Source organism: Morone saxatilis, unplaced genomic scaffold, assembly GCF_004916995.1.
Source record: "Morone saxatilis isolate NCDOM2014 unplaced genomic scaffold, NCSU_SB_2.0 Contig8, whole genome shotgun sequence".
Classification (NCBI taxonomy): Eukaryota; Metazoa; Chordata; class Actinopteri; family Moronidae; genus Morone; species Morone saxatilis.
The window spans coordinates 17,448,139-17,465,499 of record NW_023340257.1 but is presented as its reverse complement, the minus strand read 5'-3'; the positions used below and the strand labels follow the sequence as shown (position 1 = coordinate 17,465,499).

General features: G+C 41.1%; 1 protein-coding gene across 1 annotated transcript in view; it reads right to left on the bottom strand.

Annotated features, from left to right (window-relative positions):
• LOC118341486 (muscleblind-like protein 1) overlaps positions 1–17,361 on the bottom strand; it is a gene marked incomplete at its 3' end in the record, with an annotated part of 55,556 nt that continues 38,195 nt past the window's right edge. Inside the window, 1 exon segment of the mRNA XM_035679749.1 lies at positions 1–62. Within this exon segment, the coding sequence (XP_035535642.1) occupies positions 1–62 (62 nt within the window).

Here is a 17,361-nt window from a genome sequence, read left to right as displayed (position 1 = left end):
AGCTGGGTCTTTAGGTGGGGAGGAGGATGCAGGTACTTACAGTTCTCCCTGGAACAGCGGCCCTGAGGGAGTGAGAGAGGAAGGAGAAGTGGGAGGGATAAGGAGGATAGAGACATGGAAAGAGGCGGATTAGAATAGTGTTTCCCTTAACTGCTGCCTAATGTAAAGAAGTAATGAGCCTTGACTCAAGTTGCTGCCCTCCCATTTAGCAGGCGCTGACCTAACATCCCTGACATCTGGGCCTGCCACTGGGTTTTTGTCATAAAGAAGACCGATCAGTTCTGCTTTCTTTTCCCCCCTTTGTAACCTGAGCTGTGCACTCGCTACCTTCCCCTATTTTTTCAAGGTCCCATTGAAAGACAAATTAGCTTCAAGAGCAGAGATAAAGAGGATTAGCTGTCTATCTGCCTCTGCTAACAGATTGTAATACACAGAGCGAAATAAAAAGAGAGAATGAAGCACTGTTCCTATGATAATATGGATACTTTTCGATTATCCATTAATCTGCCAATTATGTTTTGCTTCATCTATTAATCATCTGGTGTCATTTTCTAAAAGCTCAATGTGACAATCTTTAAATCGATGGTTTTGTCCGACCACCAGTCCAGAAACCAAAGACATTCAGTTTACTATCACGTATGAAAGAAAAGCCACAAATCCTTACATTTAAGAATCTGGAACTAGGGAACATTTGACATTTTTCTTCACAACTTTCTTAAACGATTATCGTGGATTATGAATGATTTTCCTGTCGATTTATCGAACAAATCACTGTTTTGTTCAAAAGGTCTTTTTTCTTCTCTTGAGACAAATTATGTTAGAAAAGAGGCTCAAGTTCCAAAGAGTCAAATATAGCTGTTAAGTGAAAATAAAGACAGGAAATTAAAAGGAAAAAGGAACTGTTTTGAGAATATCAGTTTGCAAAGACCTACGCTCTCCTCCACCCTACCACCATAGAAGCTGTCCCACTTGATTCCAGAGGTTTTACGAGGCCCAGTGAATCACTATTGATCTCCTCCCAATTGAGACAAATTCCCTGTGTCAATATTTTTACATGATGTCAGAAAAGAACAGGACAGAGAGCCGATGCCAGATCGATACATGATTGGAGTCTTCTGTGACAATAAACATACACACATCATGGCGCTCTATCTAATATTCTGCTAGTGTCTATAGATGGTGCAGTGTGTGTCTGGGTGATTATATTCATCCAGCAGCCGGCAGCCCGAGGGGAGAGGGAGGGAATGTAATTTACACTCTCATAATGCCTGCTCCACTGAACACTCCCCCTGATAGGTGTAATATTTTAGATATCTCCTCCTCTTTTTTTTACTCCCTCTTTTCTCCTTCATTCCCTTCCTTCCTCCTCAATCCCCCATACATCCCGAGCCCCATGCTGATATTTTGCTCTCCTCATCATGAATACAGAGCAGTTGAGGCGCTGAGGTGCTGCTGTGATCTGTGTATATGTGAACACGGTCATATATGTGTGCAGAATGTGCAAAACAGAAGCGAAACTCACTCTGCCTTTGTTGCTTTCACCCTTTCTTCTTCTCTCACCTCAATCTTCCCACCATCAAAATGCATCCTCTATCCATCTTCTGACATTACTCCTTTATATGAATGTATTTCCAGGGGATAGGGAGACCAGCCCTGCGGCAACTCCACAGTACCACCTCCCATGAGGAATTAAAGGTTGGCTGTCATGCTACTGCTTATCTCAGTGAGATTACCTGCTGCCCACTGAGGCCCACTATGGCACCTGCTTTCACAGCCTAACACATATACTCTCCCACTCTTCCTCTGTCCCTCCCACCTCCCTTCTTTCCTCTCCTTGTCTCATTCTATCTCTCCATCTCTCCCTTTTATTTCCTCGTGCAGCCTGATCTGCCTAGCTACAGCGGGAAAGGTACTTTGCATTGGAGAGCAGCAGAATGTCAAGAGTTCTTCTGGCATTTTCATTGGCTGAGAGCTGAGAGCAATAATAGTTCCAGCCTGCCAATTGGCTTGTAGGCATGCATTAACAGTGCTCCTAGACTGTCTCGTCCCTGTGTGGCTGTGACTATTGATCAGTGCTAATTGGTTAATGTCTTTTGATTTTCAAGGCACATTCCCTCTGTGTGACTAAACTCTAGCATGTAAACTCTTGCTGTCTGTGTGTGTGTGTGTGTCTGTGTGTGTGACTATACAATGCTTATCTAACCCCCCTCTTTAAGTGAAATCTCTGCATTGGTTTGAAATGATTACCTTTAAGGCAGCTTTAATGAATATCTTTCATATTAACAACAGTCTGTGTGTGTTGCCATGCAGGTCTCAGAGGTCTCAGGTGAGCAGGAGCACCTGGCCAGTCTACCCTTGGTGCTTAACATCTGACTGTGTCAGTCTGGATTAGTAGTTTCAGTTTCTACACTGCACTACACCCTCCATTCATCACTCAACCACCCATTCATCTGCTGACACACTGATACCAAGGCTTAACACCTAATAATTTCAGTATGCTTTTGAGTTATTGTATTTTCAGTGAGAAACTTGTTCAGCTTTCAGTTTAAAATCATGTACCTCCCATTTTTTGTCATGGCTCACAAGCTGGGTCATGGTTTCAGCAACAAGGCTCTAAAAACTCTCGGTATGCTACCTGCTCAGCACCAGACAGTAGACAGATAAAGTTGGCGACAAGCTGTTGAACAGGGGAGCATTCATCAGCTGAAGATGAGAAGAAGATAAAACGAGATACTTTTTTCTAAGGAGAGTGGAGAGCAAAACAGAGGTAAAAAGAGGGTGAATATTGGATTTACATTCATCAGGTGGCCAGAACCACAACTTCAAATGAATGCCATTTTTTCTCTGTGTCTGGACGATGTGTAAATAAGCAACTTTTTGCAAGTTCACCCTATCAACTTACAGGCTGATAATATGTCAGTGTTTACAGCTTGGCCAGAGATCTGCAGGTTTAAATGAGTTAAACACTTTCTGACATTCAGCTATATTGGGAGTAATGATCCGCTGCAAAACTTTTCAATAAGCTTTCAAGTGACATTTGCAACAAGTAGCCATTTGAAATTGTTTCATCTCTGTCAATTGAAAAACCTTTGACGTTCTCAAAAGCTCAATTAAACCGTGATCAAACTAAAGAATATTTAGTTAATGAATGAATGAGCAACAGTTAAATCAGCAGACTGAATACAGGAATTACTTGCCTTGAACTCTACTTTCAGCAAAGCTGGAGGGAAATGAAACAGAAAGTAAACACAGCATTATGATATACGATTATATGGATCAAATAAGTTGTTTTGATGGTTTATGTCCTTTGCAAATGTTTCTCCAGAATAACGTCATGGTCTGATTTTGACCACTGTCTGATGTCTATGATCATTAATAAGTTTAGAAAATTACTAGATAACTTTGTTCCTTGGAGACACATTATTTGGCCCCTAATGGGTGACAGTGAAATCAAAATGATTATTGTAGTAATGAACCTCACAAGATCAGCACCTTGACATAGTCCTGTCCCTCTGTATTCCTCAATAGCCCAATTATCTGTTGTTGTGTTGTTGTTGTCTGAACAATTCAACCCTGCTTGAGCCTGAAGTCCTCACCGATCACTGCCTGAGATGCTAATGTCCTGGCTTCTCCCCTGCCTCTTTACTCTGCTGTTTTCCCCACTGTCTAAACAGTGTCAGTACAGGTTAATGGTGAGCCTGTTTGATCCAAAGCAGAGCTCCCTCTGGCTAGAGTATGACTGCAAGACTCACTCAAGTTGACTCTGTTCCGTCTTCACCTGTCTGCCTGTCCGCCGCTGAGACGCTAATATGCTAACAGACTACCTGCATCTGTCTCTCACGCACTCGCTCGATTGTTCTATCTTCCTCCTTGTCTTTTATTTGCCCGTTTCCCTCCCATCCTTGAAGGCGTTTGTCTAGACTAGTCTCACAGCAAACCTTTGCACCAAAACAAATTATATTCTTTCTTCATTTAAAGCTGCATCTTTTAACATGTCAGGGTAAGGTTTTGGTAAACAGCCTCTACATACAGTAGTCTCACCACCAAACATAAATTCTGAAGCCTGAACCAATTTGCCTTTGCCAGGTTTTGGTCATGGCAAAGCATAGTTTCACTTGCTTTTAACTGGCATGCAATTAAAAGAAAGTGAAGCAGCTGTCACAGTTCCTTTCTTAAGTGTATGTGTGTGCATGTACGTGCTGGGGGAACGGAGCATTCTGCACTAATAAATCACCTTGGCCTCATTACACCAGATATCTTTCAGCCATATTTCAGCCCCTGCACATATGTGAGGTGCACACACACACACACAGACACTATTATTTCTTTTTAGGATAACATAACAAACAGTTTGGGGTGGCAGAATGTTATTGGTGCTTGTTAATCAGTACAGCAGGTAAAGTAAAGTAAAATTAATACCCAGATGCCTCCATAACAAATATGCACACACACAACACACACACACGTTCTAACCTTGACTTACTTCAATTACCACTGCTGCATTTATACTGCAGTTTCAGGTGACACACGTGTGACTGGTTCTGACCACAGCAACAACATGGTTTTAATCAGTATCACCTAATCCTCTTTGACAAGGTTACATCAATGAGGCCGTCCACAAAAACAAGTCAAGACAGTGGGCACTGGATTTTAACCCTTTAAGTCCCACACTCTAGACACCATATTTTTAAAAGCTGCTCTTGAAAAATATCTTTATATCAACAATAGATCAAATTAATACGTGTGAAGGGGGTATGTCAACGTGATAAACCCACAGAGGATTATCATATTAGTTTGCAGTTTTTCTCAGCTTAACTGAGCATTTTAGCTCCTTTCAGCTCGTTGTTTTGGTTTTACGGACTGCGGCTTTACTCTCAACACTATCATCAAGATGTTAGTTTAGTAGTTTAGTAGTAGCAGCAGGCACTAGTTTAAAGTGAAAAAGACTAAAGCACTCTACGGTATCTGCCCAGCACCAAACAGCTGATGGAAAAAGTTAGCGATTAGCTGGTGAATACAGTCTAGCCACAATGTTCAAAAAGATGAGTGGCTAATCAATACATTTATTACATATTCACATTTAAATTTCACGTTTTAAGTCAAGACTACATTATCATAATGTGTTAACAGAACAGTGTGTGGTGAAAAGGATAAGACGGTTTGGGGAATCTGCAATTGTACACTAAGGCCAAGAGAAGATTATATTTTTCTATCATAGATAACATAAAGATATATAGATGTGCCAGTACCATAAACAAAAGAAACAAAAGACGTTTTATCTTTATGCTGAAAACCTTAACATGTTTCTCACCAAGATGCTAAACTGCACAACATAACTGTACTTTTTTCATCTATGATCTATTCTCTTTCTTTATTTTTCAGAAATCATAACATCATTTCTAAACTGTACCATTTAAGTTTTTTATTTCTGGCTTTGTACATGATCCAGCAGCATTACTTTGTTATATCAAACACAAAGATATCTTCTGTTGCTGCTGCTCTGTCACTCATTTTCTTTGTGACCACAGTTATTTTCATTCTTCTCTACCTTTTCATGATGTACTTTGTCCTTCTTTTCTCCCAAGGCATATTTTCATCTGTTTGATCCAAGTCCTTGAAATTAAAGGACAGTGAAATAAATGTTTAGAAAGTCCTGTTAATAATCATCCGAAGTACGAGGCTTATTACCATTTTTGCCAAACTTAGGGTCAAAGCACTTAGGATCAAGAAGTGTTTGTGTGTATTTGTGTGTGTTTGTGTGTGTGTGTCTGTATGTGTGTGTGTGTGTGTGTGTGTGTGTGCATGCGCTGTGGGACTATACGATCAAAACCTCAAACTGTCAGTATTATTTGTTGCCTGTGGTAGTTTGGCAGCTCTCTGAAGGATGTGTCTGTGGAATCCCAGAGAATAAAACCTGTGGCAGAATTCCACTCACGGACTAGCAACAGAGACAAAAACAAGAACAGAAGATGAGGAAAGTAGACACTCAGGGAGAGGCACGAAAACAGCAAGAGGGAGAAAGACAAAGAGAGAGACAGGTGTGGAGTGTGCTTTTCCTATTAATATTAATCAAAGCAGTCTGTCTGAGTGATTTCAGCAGTGTCTTTGCTGGCAGACATCTACATCCTCAAGGGTTGAATGGCGCATTGCTTTCTACCAGGCCCTTCTACATGTTCACTACTGTAATCACCCATTGATTCTAAATGATCTTTTAATCTACCCGTCCAGAATGGCTCATTCCAACTTAACTACACATAATCCGACAGCCTCTGATCTTTTCCGCATTCTCTGTCTCTCTCTCGCTGTGTCTGAGCTCCCCTCAGACTGTGGCTGCTGCTGCACCGTGACCGGTGTGACAACTGTAGAGCTCAAGTCTGGCCGGCCACCGTCCCAAAACCCTGTGCATTATTAATTCTCTCCCAATGGCACCACCTCTCCCTCCTCCTCCCAAAGACAACCATCAATCAAGAAAGCGCCGTCTGGATGAGGCCCGTGAGGAGAATACACAAGCACACATGCGCTCACACACACACACAGACACGGACAAGTGCTTTTCTTGACCAAAGGTTCCTGTTGGCAAGCGTACGTCAGACAAATTATGACATCAGACACAGCACAAAGAACGGCCTGTCTGAGGACTGAGAGTGCTGCCAGACAGGCCAATAACACACACACACACACACACATTAATACGGGACACTTATTAAGCAATACACTCCAGCTGCAAACCACTGACCTATTATGCCACATATTAGGAAGTAAACCTCAAGACAAACATGTTTTTTTTTCTTTAAAGTCAACAGAGAAAAAACATTGCGTTCTTCTTCTCTTTCTTCATCTCTCTTACTGCCACTGCTAATACTAGATGTCTATAGAAGTCTCATTATCTCTTTACAATCATTTATCAAATCTGGAACACCCCTGGTGCATTAGTATAATAGCCTGGATCAGTTAATGGCCTTAAAACCTCATTTAACTGGGCAGAAGGATAAGCCTTTGAGACGACGACAAAGATGGATATGTGGACAGAAGAATAATAGACAATGATAGACGGAGGTAACACAACAAAGCTAGTAGAAACTATAAATGGAATAAAACAGCTGCTGAGTTCCCAGAAAAAACACTGCTCCAGAGAGTGAAGCTCCTCTACGTCACAAATGACGCCAAGTCTGCAGAAAGCTTTTAGCCGTAGTGCTCAATTAGCCAAAACACCAATTACAGCCCCCAAAAGCACTACTTAGTGTGGCAGTGTTTTAGCATGTTTTGGGTGGATGCGGGTACAAAAATCGTTAGCACAGGAAGCTAATGATGGGGCAAAATCATTAGCAGTCATGGCTACTGACAGCACTCTGCCACTGTCAAGTTGAGCTGTTCCCGTTTTTGTCATCCGCTATTACACATGGCTTAAATGTCTGGCTCAAGTAGTCCATGTTAAACTAATATTTTAACTGTTCGATTTATGTTTACAAGTTGTTATCAGTCTTTGTCATTGTATCCGTCATCAGAGATATGGTGGAAAATAAGAAAAATGCAGTATTTAATGATCTCTAACATTTATTCACATCAGTTTGACCCTTTTAAAATTTTAGTATAAAACATCAGTAATAGTTGCCCCAGAAGTCTTTTGAGTCTGCCTTAATGTGTCATTGCTAATTTGATAGCAACATAAAACTTGTGGCTGAAAGTGTTGTTCACTGGTTAAAATAGCTGCATTCCATTGATTGATGAATAAAAAAAAATGCCAGAGCCAAGAATGAAGCAGGAAGCCAAATAAATCTCTGATCGCAGGATGGTGTAATGCCGTAATTTTGTAAGACCGTAATTATAAGTCAGAAAAACTGTTCATTTCATCCTCCTACAGGTTGTAATTCTGAGTCTGACATTTTATGACAGTGACAGTATCTCACACTTGTTGAAAAGAAATTGAAAAAGTGTAAAAAAAAAAAGCTGTAGCTGAGTACATACCCATCATCACTAAATAAGATTCTGTATTAACACTAATACACACCATTCAGCTCATTTAAAAGGAGCCATATTTGATTTCACTATTAGCGAATTGCTCCAAATATGTAGCACGGCTAACTTAAGTAGCTAACTTAGTAAGGCTATTTAAATGGTATGAGTACAAGCTTACAGTGGGGGGAACCATTTTGGAATAATGCGTTGAATAACACTCCAAGTTGGCTGTTCTTCATTTTCTGCTGACATTGCATGAATGCACCATATGAGGAACGACACAGCACTTTGAGGCATTTCTGTGAACTGTAAGGTGTTAATGAAATTCCCTATGTAGTTTAATGAATTAGAGTTTGAATGAGTTTGCTGTTCGCTCCTTGATTGTAAGCAAAACCGTGGTTATACCAAATCAAACTATTTGGAGGTCACCTTTCTATCATACTGTCCATATGTTAACATGTATGTCAACACTATGAATTATGGGTTATTCCCTTAAGCAAATAATTAAGATAAAACAAAAAGTGTGCATAAAAGGTTAAAATAGTCTCCAGTACAGTTTTTATTTTACAGTGTGGCAGCCCCAAGCCACTGAGGACTTCAGGCAAACATAGGGGCAGCCACTGGGACTGGGCCACAAAATGTAGGCCTGTATATCTTAGATCGTTAGACCCTCTTGGGGTAGACCAAAGTAGTCATACCCATCTGTTGGTGACTGCTGTGAAAGCGCAAAAGATCCCCATGGTCAGAAAAGTCAGCATTATTAGCATTTGAAAATATAGATTTGGAGAGGAGTTAAAGGATTAAATAGAATGTCAAAGTCACCAAGCCAGCAGCAGGACCTCCTTTTCATCTTTGCTCACTGACCTGGCTGCAGTCCCATAGCCCAGGCTCGTAAAAGGTGTTTGACAAGGAGGATTAAAATAGTTAAAATTAAAAACTCTGAACAGTGTCTCTCGCTCTCTCTGGAGGGTGCAGTATAGGTGGCAAGTGTTGTCCTGGCTCCTGTGGGAACGTCACTGTAGAATCGTGCAAGGCAAAGTCTCTAATTAGCTTTGTTCTCATTAGGTCTACAACACTATTTCCCCTCAGACAGACAAACACACACATTCACCACCACACATGTATGCATGCACACACACATATATACACAGACAATGATGAGAGAAAGGCCACCCCAGAGCCCTTGAGATCTGGCCCTTCTTCTCTATTTCTCTTTCAATTAACCCTCTTCCTCCATGCTCTATCTGTTCATCTCTTTTTCTTTTTGCCTTCATCTTTCCTTCAGACTCAGCCTAAGCATTCTCTATTCACAATCTCTAAAGTTGAGTCTAATTCAGTTTTATCTTCCATTCTCTGTGCCAAGGAGGCAGGAAGAGAGCAGACCCATTAAAACAGTCTTAATGGAAGACTGGTGAACAGGCACATAGGATTCAACAGCTTTTAGGCCTAATTATTTTCTGCCCATCTTTGTAACACTCATTCTGCAGATATATAGGCCTCATTGGCTGCTGGGAATAGACCTCTTTTTTTTCTTTTCTTTTTTTTTACATCTAAACCTCCCTCCTTTTTTCATATATGGATCATCCCCTATTTTCACTTTCTCCTTACATTGCCTAATAGCCGTTGTCATTAAGGGTTCGTCAATACATTTTTTGTTATTATTGTTTGCTTGTATCAGAAAACAGAAAATCCGAGAGTGAAGAAAAGAAAGGGAGAAGATGAAGTTGTCCTTGTGAATGAAAAAAAGATGCTCGCTGGCAGCTGCCTTTGGTTTGTGCTGTGATCTTTAGCAGCTACGGTAAGTGGCACTAAAGTGAAAACAAAAGGGCGGGCTGCCTGTGAAAACTGTGTGAGTGGACACAAACAACAAACGTAGACGCATGAATGCACAGAAATCGTTAATGTCTCTCTTTGTATAATGATCTGAAGAGGGATTTAGTATCAAATGACAATATCTTTTTCTCTGCGCATCTGATGAAACGAGTTGGGATCAGATGCGGTGGAGTCAGAGGGCTGGAATGTTCTATTCTATTCTACTTCTGATGAGTCATGGGGGACGTGGCAGATAATCACAAGACCACACCCTGAAACCAACTAACAGAGTGAGAAAAACTGAGAGAAAGTTGTCAGACGCCAGTAGAGCCATCCTTTTTTTTTGCATCCAAATGTGGTACACGTCTGCACACACACACACACACGCACGCACACACGCATGCACACACACACACACACTCTCCTATTCTCCTCCAACGAAGGGTGTCACTGTGCTGGCATCAGCAGCTAGTGTCATTGCCTTGAGGTTAAAGCAGATAAGAGAGGATTAGCATTCATTACTCCATAAAGTGATGATACCACCCGCAAGCACACACACACACACACACACACACACACACACAGCGAGGCACAGACATGCTCAAGGCACACACACATACGCGCACAAGGCAAATGGCCAAAATTTTCTCCATAGGCACAACATCGCTTTTTAAAGACTAGCCGTCAAAGCTAAATACAAAAGGGAAATAACAGTAATGCAGAGCAACAGCGTGTAATCCTTTGTGACACAAACAACTGCAGAGCTGGAAAATCCTCAAACTGAAGACGTAGGTATTCGTGATGAGTTCTGATAAAGAGAGAAAAAGAAGAAAGACTAGAATACCCCCTTGCGGTTGTATGCCTCCACCAACCAGTCAATTTGCATCCAGGTTGTCATGCATGTTGTCTTTGTCTCTTTCTCCCTCTGTGTGTTTTTTTACTATCTGTGTGAATGATGCTTTGTAGTTTCCAGGACTCGATGGTGGAGTGGAGGTCATGCGGCACTGAAGCTCTGTTTGGTGACACCTGTGGTTGCTCATCGTCCTCCCAGATCCATTATTTATATTTATTTATAATCTATCTGTAATTTTATCATTGTGATGTAATGTAACCGTAATGTTGGCTTATGCTGTACATGCAACATCTACTGCACGTCTGTCCGTCCTGGGAGAGGGACCCGCCCTTCTGAGATATCGTGTTCATGAGAATGGGACATACAGATGTACATACGTAAGTGTGTACAGACAAATAGATGGACAACCCGAAAACATAACGCCTCTAGCCACGACTTTTGCCAGAGCAGAGACAATAGAAAAGAAATGGATGATAAAGATTTGTATTTCAAAATTTTATGTAAGATCTTTTAATTAATTGGTGCTGAAGTAACACAGTTTCCATACAAATAATTACCTGAGCTTAGTTAAATAACTTTTTTTTCCCTCAGGACCTTAGCTTCACCACTGCAAAAGACCAATCAGCAGGAACCGTGCCCTGTTCCCATAAAGACACACAACAGAGACGGGAAGAATAGAAACATAGACCGAGACAGTCATTTGTAGGTTAAGGATATATTTTGTTAGTGCGATACATCATGTAGAAAAGCATGACACAGTGTGTCTTAATTCCCTCCCACACACACTCAGACACACACACACACACACACTGCGTGACAGAGCAGAGGGCCATCACCCCTTCCTTCTCCACGTAGAGCCTTCCGGCTGCACACTCATCCACATCGATCCACATTGATCAAAGTCGGCTTGTACCACTTCAGCAAAGAGCGGGGTAACAGTAGGCAGGGTGATCACCTTCCCTAACCCTCTCTCACAATGGACTCATCCGTTGTCAGAGATGCCACTGCCACGTTTAGTATGTCGTCACAAAAGTAGTGCTGTATATCAAAGGAGCCAAAATTGAATTAAAAAGGCAAACAGGTCAGATAAAAATCAAAAAAATCAAAACAGATTGAATTTACACTGAAGCTTGAATTATTTGTTTTGCATGAACACTGAGGATCAGACTGTAATCTCCATGTCATTTAGATCACATATTTTGTGATATGTAGTCCAGTCTAGACTTCAAATATCAGCAGGAAAGCTGCAGCGAGAGACGGTGACAGACAGCGTGCTGTCGGCACACCCAACACAACACAGCTGCTGTATCTCTCTCTGATGGCTGAGCCTGATACCGCTGTAATCCCGTTAAAGCCTTTTGAAGAATCACAATGTCCAACAGCAAGCCCTGCAACATGCACCATAACAATAAAGTGATATTACAGATATTCTTCAATCTTGCACGCACTGAACAGGCGACTGACACGACTGCCGTTCACTTCCACGCTCTCCTCTTCTGTTATTACTTTCCCTCCATCCACACACCATCTCTCTGCTGTTCTTTCCTCTCCATCTGTCCATCACTGTCCATGTTACACCATTTAATGTCTATGAACCCATCCATCAGCCCTTTCTCTCTTTTTCACTCCATTTCATCGCTGCACGGTCACTTTTCCTCTCCGGCTTTAATCTGCTTGTTGACACCACCCTCTTGTCTCTCTGTCCGTCTGTCTGTCTGTCTGTCTCTGCAGGAATCACATTCTTTGCCTCATATTTAATGCCATAATGCTGCAATTACAGATGCAGGCATTTCCGCAACTAAATAGGCTTCTTGGGTAGTTTCACAGCTATTCTTGTTTTGGCTGCAGACTTGCATGACTTGCATGTTTCAGAGTGGAGGAGGATTTCACAGGTCGAGTTCGGGTGATTCCTGGGTTGATGTAATAACTTTTGTAGAAAGAAAGAGGGAAAGAGAAAACCCACGCAGAAAGCAGCGAAAAACATCCGCTCCATAATGGTCATGAAGGATCAATATTGCATGGAGACAAAGTGCTGCTAAACAGTGTGGTTTCTGTTAATTAGCGCTTCTCTAATGATCTCTCTCTCTTTTCTGTTGTCCTTTCTCCACTCCCTTGCTTTCTGTACTTCCCCTCCCACTCTCGAACCTTATTGCTCCTGTCCATTAGAAACCTTTCTTTCGTTAACTTCATCACTTGTTCATTCCTGTCTAAGTCTGTTGATGCTGTCCTCCTAACCAATGTTCTGTCTCTCAGCAGAGAAAACAAAGCAAGAGGAGGTATCTGAGTTCTTTTCATAAGAGTGATAAATCTCCCACTCCTGTGTTTGTGGCTGATGGCTCTCAAGGATGAGATTTAATGAACCTCTCATCCAACTCTGATTATTTTCTAATTAAAGGAGTGAGTGATGGGGGCAATGAGTAAATTCATGAATGCATGTTTATAACTGCGGGGAAAAAAAATAAAACAACAAACATGCTAATGACAGACGCAGAGACAGAAGTCATACTCAGTTGAGCCTTGTTTACTGCACTCCCTTGGGAACGGAGGTCGTTTGGCAGAAAGAAATGTTTGCAACGCTTAAACACATTACAAATCTACAATCAAATTCTGTTTATAATATGAAATATGCATGCATCTGGAGGAAATATTAAAATGTTTTAGTTGTATTAGCTGCATTAATCAAGCTGGGCTTATATATCTGCAAGCATATTAAGAGTTTAGGACCAAAAAAAAAAAAGCTTTCTGGTCTTTAAGATCTACAGACACTCTATGGCTCTATGAGGCATTACTTACTGTTATCACCAGCAAACTAATATGTGCACAATGAGAATGCTAACATGCTGTTATTTAGCAGGTATGTTTACCATGTTCACCATCTCAGTATAGTGTGTTAGCATACTAACACAAAGTACAACTGAGGTCGATAGGAATGTCTTGGTACTTGGTCATTAACCAACCTACTGGACTTTTTTTTTTTTTTTGACCTTATGGTGGTACATGAAAAGTTAATGGGTCACCAAAGTTACTACAATTCATCCTGTGGGGACACGAAGGCAATCCATTATGTTGGATTTCACACATTTCTCTCAAAACCACATATGATTAAAAATCAGGGGATCACCAAGGTCAGTAGGATTCATCATCTGGGGACCATGAATGTGTGTACAGAATGTCCTGATAGAAGTCATACAATAGTTTTTTTTATGCAATACTTATTGCAGTCTGGACTAGAGTGGAGAAACATCTGAGCTGTGCTGCTAGCGCGGCTAAAACTGTAATCATAGAGACATTACATTTTACTCAAAGGCTAGAGCTAAACTGGTCACCTGTTTCTCACAGGGTTAACAACTAGATAATAACTCATAAAGTTGCTAATTTAACCTGACACATACAGTAGGCCTATGTTTAATCCAAAATGATCATACATCTGAACTTTGTTTTCACTTAGATCACCCAAACTCTCTTTTGTCTCATTTTAATTTCTTTATTCCATTACGTCGGGATTCGAGAGCTATTGTATTGTGCAATGGCTTCCATAACGGCACATGCATACATAATCAATTCGAAATGTCCAATAACGCAGCAGTGAGAGACTGGCCCAGGCTCCAACTTCCTGTCTGTTGCAGCCGGCAATACCATTAACCAGGCACCGAAGCCACTCTGACGTGATTACCTACCTGAGGTGAATGCTCATGATTTGACAGGACTTTCTCTGCTTTACTGGGATCAGTGCTTGCGTGTTTCACGGTGTGTGTGGGTGACTGCAGTAGAGAGTAAGTGCTTGTTTGCTGTTTGTGTCAATGTGTGTGTGTTTATGTGTTCTGGGTTGAAAGTGAAGGATTATGCTTCAGAAGTGCATAAGAACTACGTAGCGCCCCAACTCCTGAGATCAGATGAAGAGCAGAGGGTCAGTGACAGATAGGGGGAAGAGGAGATGGAGAAAAGGATAGACAGGGGGTAGACAGACTTACAGCACTGCCAAACGGCAAAAGAGAGGGAGAAGTTGGCAGGCGACTCGCTGTCCTGGATTGAATTAATGTTCTGTTGCTGCCACTCTCCTTCTACTTCTCCCTCCACCCCCATACACCTTACTTGTCCGCAGTCTGATTTAAATGTTTGTTTTACCGCATCACCCTCAAAGAATTACACGTGGTGGTGCTTTAAAAGCAGTCGCAAGAAGAAGAAAAAAAGTGGGTAGCGGGAGGGAGAGAAGGAGGAGGAGGCAAAGTGATTGGTGTACTTGGAGAAAGACGGGGGGGTAGGGTGGGGAGGGGGCGAGACAGACTAACAGGGATGGATCAGGCCATAACTGATTACATATTCTGTTCACAACAGCAGTAGCAGCAGGAGCAGCAATAGCAATGGGACATCACGACTCAGCACGCAGAGATGCTGATATTACCTTCAGACTGCCTAAACGTCCGGGGCCCTCCAGCCTCGTACGAAAACACATGCAGAGGCACGCATACATTATGCTAGAGAACTCATGGAGAGAAATGTGCATGAAAAGAGTTGTAGTTTGAGGCAACATTAATGGTTTGGTAAGTGGACGATTAAAAGTGAAAGGACAAAGGGTGCCAAAAGGTGAAAGAGAGATGATTGCATGTGGCGAGAGGCTATTCCTGAATACCCTTGTATGTATTTTGGCTCTGATGTTGTTGTGTCATGTATCCATGCTGATGCAGCATGTTTAAAGATGGATGTGTGTGTGTGTTTGTGTGTGTCTATGCTGAGGCAGCGTATCCACAGATGGATGTAGAAATGGTGGCCTCTCTGAGGACAGAAAGACATTTAGGGGAGATGTTTCAAGGGAGGACTCGCTCATGAATAGAGCTTGACGAAGTTAATAGCTTCTGGGTGTGTGTTCACTGCTAACTTCATGGCAATGTGCTAATAAAAGACTCCTTTCATAATGTCCTGTGTAGGCTGAACTATGTGAGAAATCGGATATGGTATATCTTGTTTAGTTAGGCCCAAAAATATATTCTATAAATGGATCTGCAGAGTGCTAGATGATAACAGTTAGAAGGAGTACACCCACTTGTTAACACTGATGTTTTTAAGCATCTCTTACACCAATAACACCACTTTACAAAAACAGCTCAGAGGATACTCGTATACATAAACGACTATGGCACAATTCAAAATACAAAAGATACAAACGTTTTTTCCCAAACATAACCACATGTGGGGAAACTGCTATCTCTCCCAAACTGATTGACAGTTTGTTTTAAAGTCAAACTGAACATTTGTTTTTGCAAGGAGATCAGTATATCATTTGGTAAAAACTTTCATTCATATTTAATTTTCATTTATTTTTCTGCAGTGACAGTGGTTCTTTATGTAAATATACTCCATGGTAGTCTAGAGGGAATTGGTGCTAATGTTTGCAAGCTGGAATACAAACTCCCAAAGGTTGCATTTGTAAGGGACAGACAGTTGGGCTTGCTGAATATTTTGTATCAATGCTCATAGGTCACTCAGTATCATAACATGCTCCAGTCAGTAGTGCACCAGTTGATCAGTGCATCTCCTAACAACAAGCCGACTCTTGGCTGTTGTCAACCAATGCCATTATAGAAAATGCTCTCCCAAAATTGGTTTTATCCTGTTTGAAAGTTTTGCACACAAAGCATAAAGAAAAGTGAGGAGAACTGAAGTCATAGTTCAACTTTTAACACATGGATTAACAGTAAGCAACAACAATAAAGTCTTATAAAATTTAATCTGACATTGGTAAATGTTTGTTTACAGCAGTGATGTTTGAGACTGAAACCATGTTATAAATGATTACATTTTGAGAAACACATCCTGATTGTCCTTTTACAACTCAAGTGTTTCAATTATATGTGTATATACCTGTAGTTTATGTGGTGACATTACTAATTGGATCTTGAAGACTATGCATTCATGACCAGTTACATTCACAAACAGATTTTACATTTGGAAAAATTATATAAAATACTGCTATAGGATCAGTAATTGTGGGAGATAACCCGACTTAAGGTATTGGAATCGGTATCAGGAGAGAAATTAATTTTAAAATGCATCTTTCTCTCTGTTTGGGACCTCTGTCAACCCTGAGTCAGCATTGTTCAGACTCAAAAACCAAGTCCCTGAAGTGGATAAATTCAAAAACACTGGCATCTCATTGTTGAGTGGACAATGAAAACTGAGGTTCTGGAGAACAATGATTTTAAGACTTGTCAGACACAACAACCCTAAACCCCTAGAGTGGAAACACATGTGCATTTTCACATTTAGCCAGTTTACTGCAGAAATAGTCTAAACACAGACCTTAGTGACCCCCCGTACACCAAAGTTTGATGACGCACAACAAATACAAGTAAGTAGCATCTATCGTGGAAGCATGAATCATCTCTTCCTGATGGTGGGCCACAGTAAAAAAAAACAAAAAAACACTCCAGACAAATGTCTCCCCAAAATATGATGAAAAGCGATAAAGAAAAAAGATAAAAATCACTGTGTGTGAAATGGAAATGAAAGTGTCTGGGATGTCTGTGAGAGAGAAAAAAGAACAGGAGAGAGGAGAGGGAGGGTGTACGATGGGTTGAGTAGAGACAGATTAACAGAGGTAATGAGAGGAGAGGATGAGAGCGAAGAGCATGACAGCAGAATACAGATACAGAGCAGATTAACACTGTTGGAGTACGTTTCCCTTTCAAAGAGTTCTCATCCAATATACTACATCCTTCTGTGCACACATACACACACACACA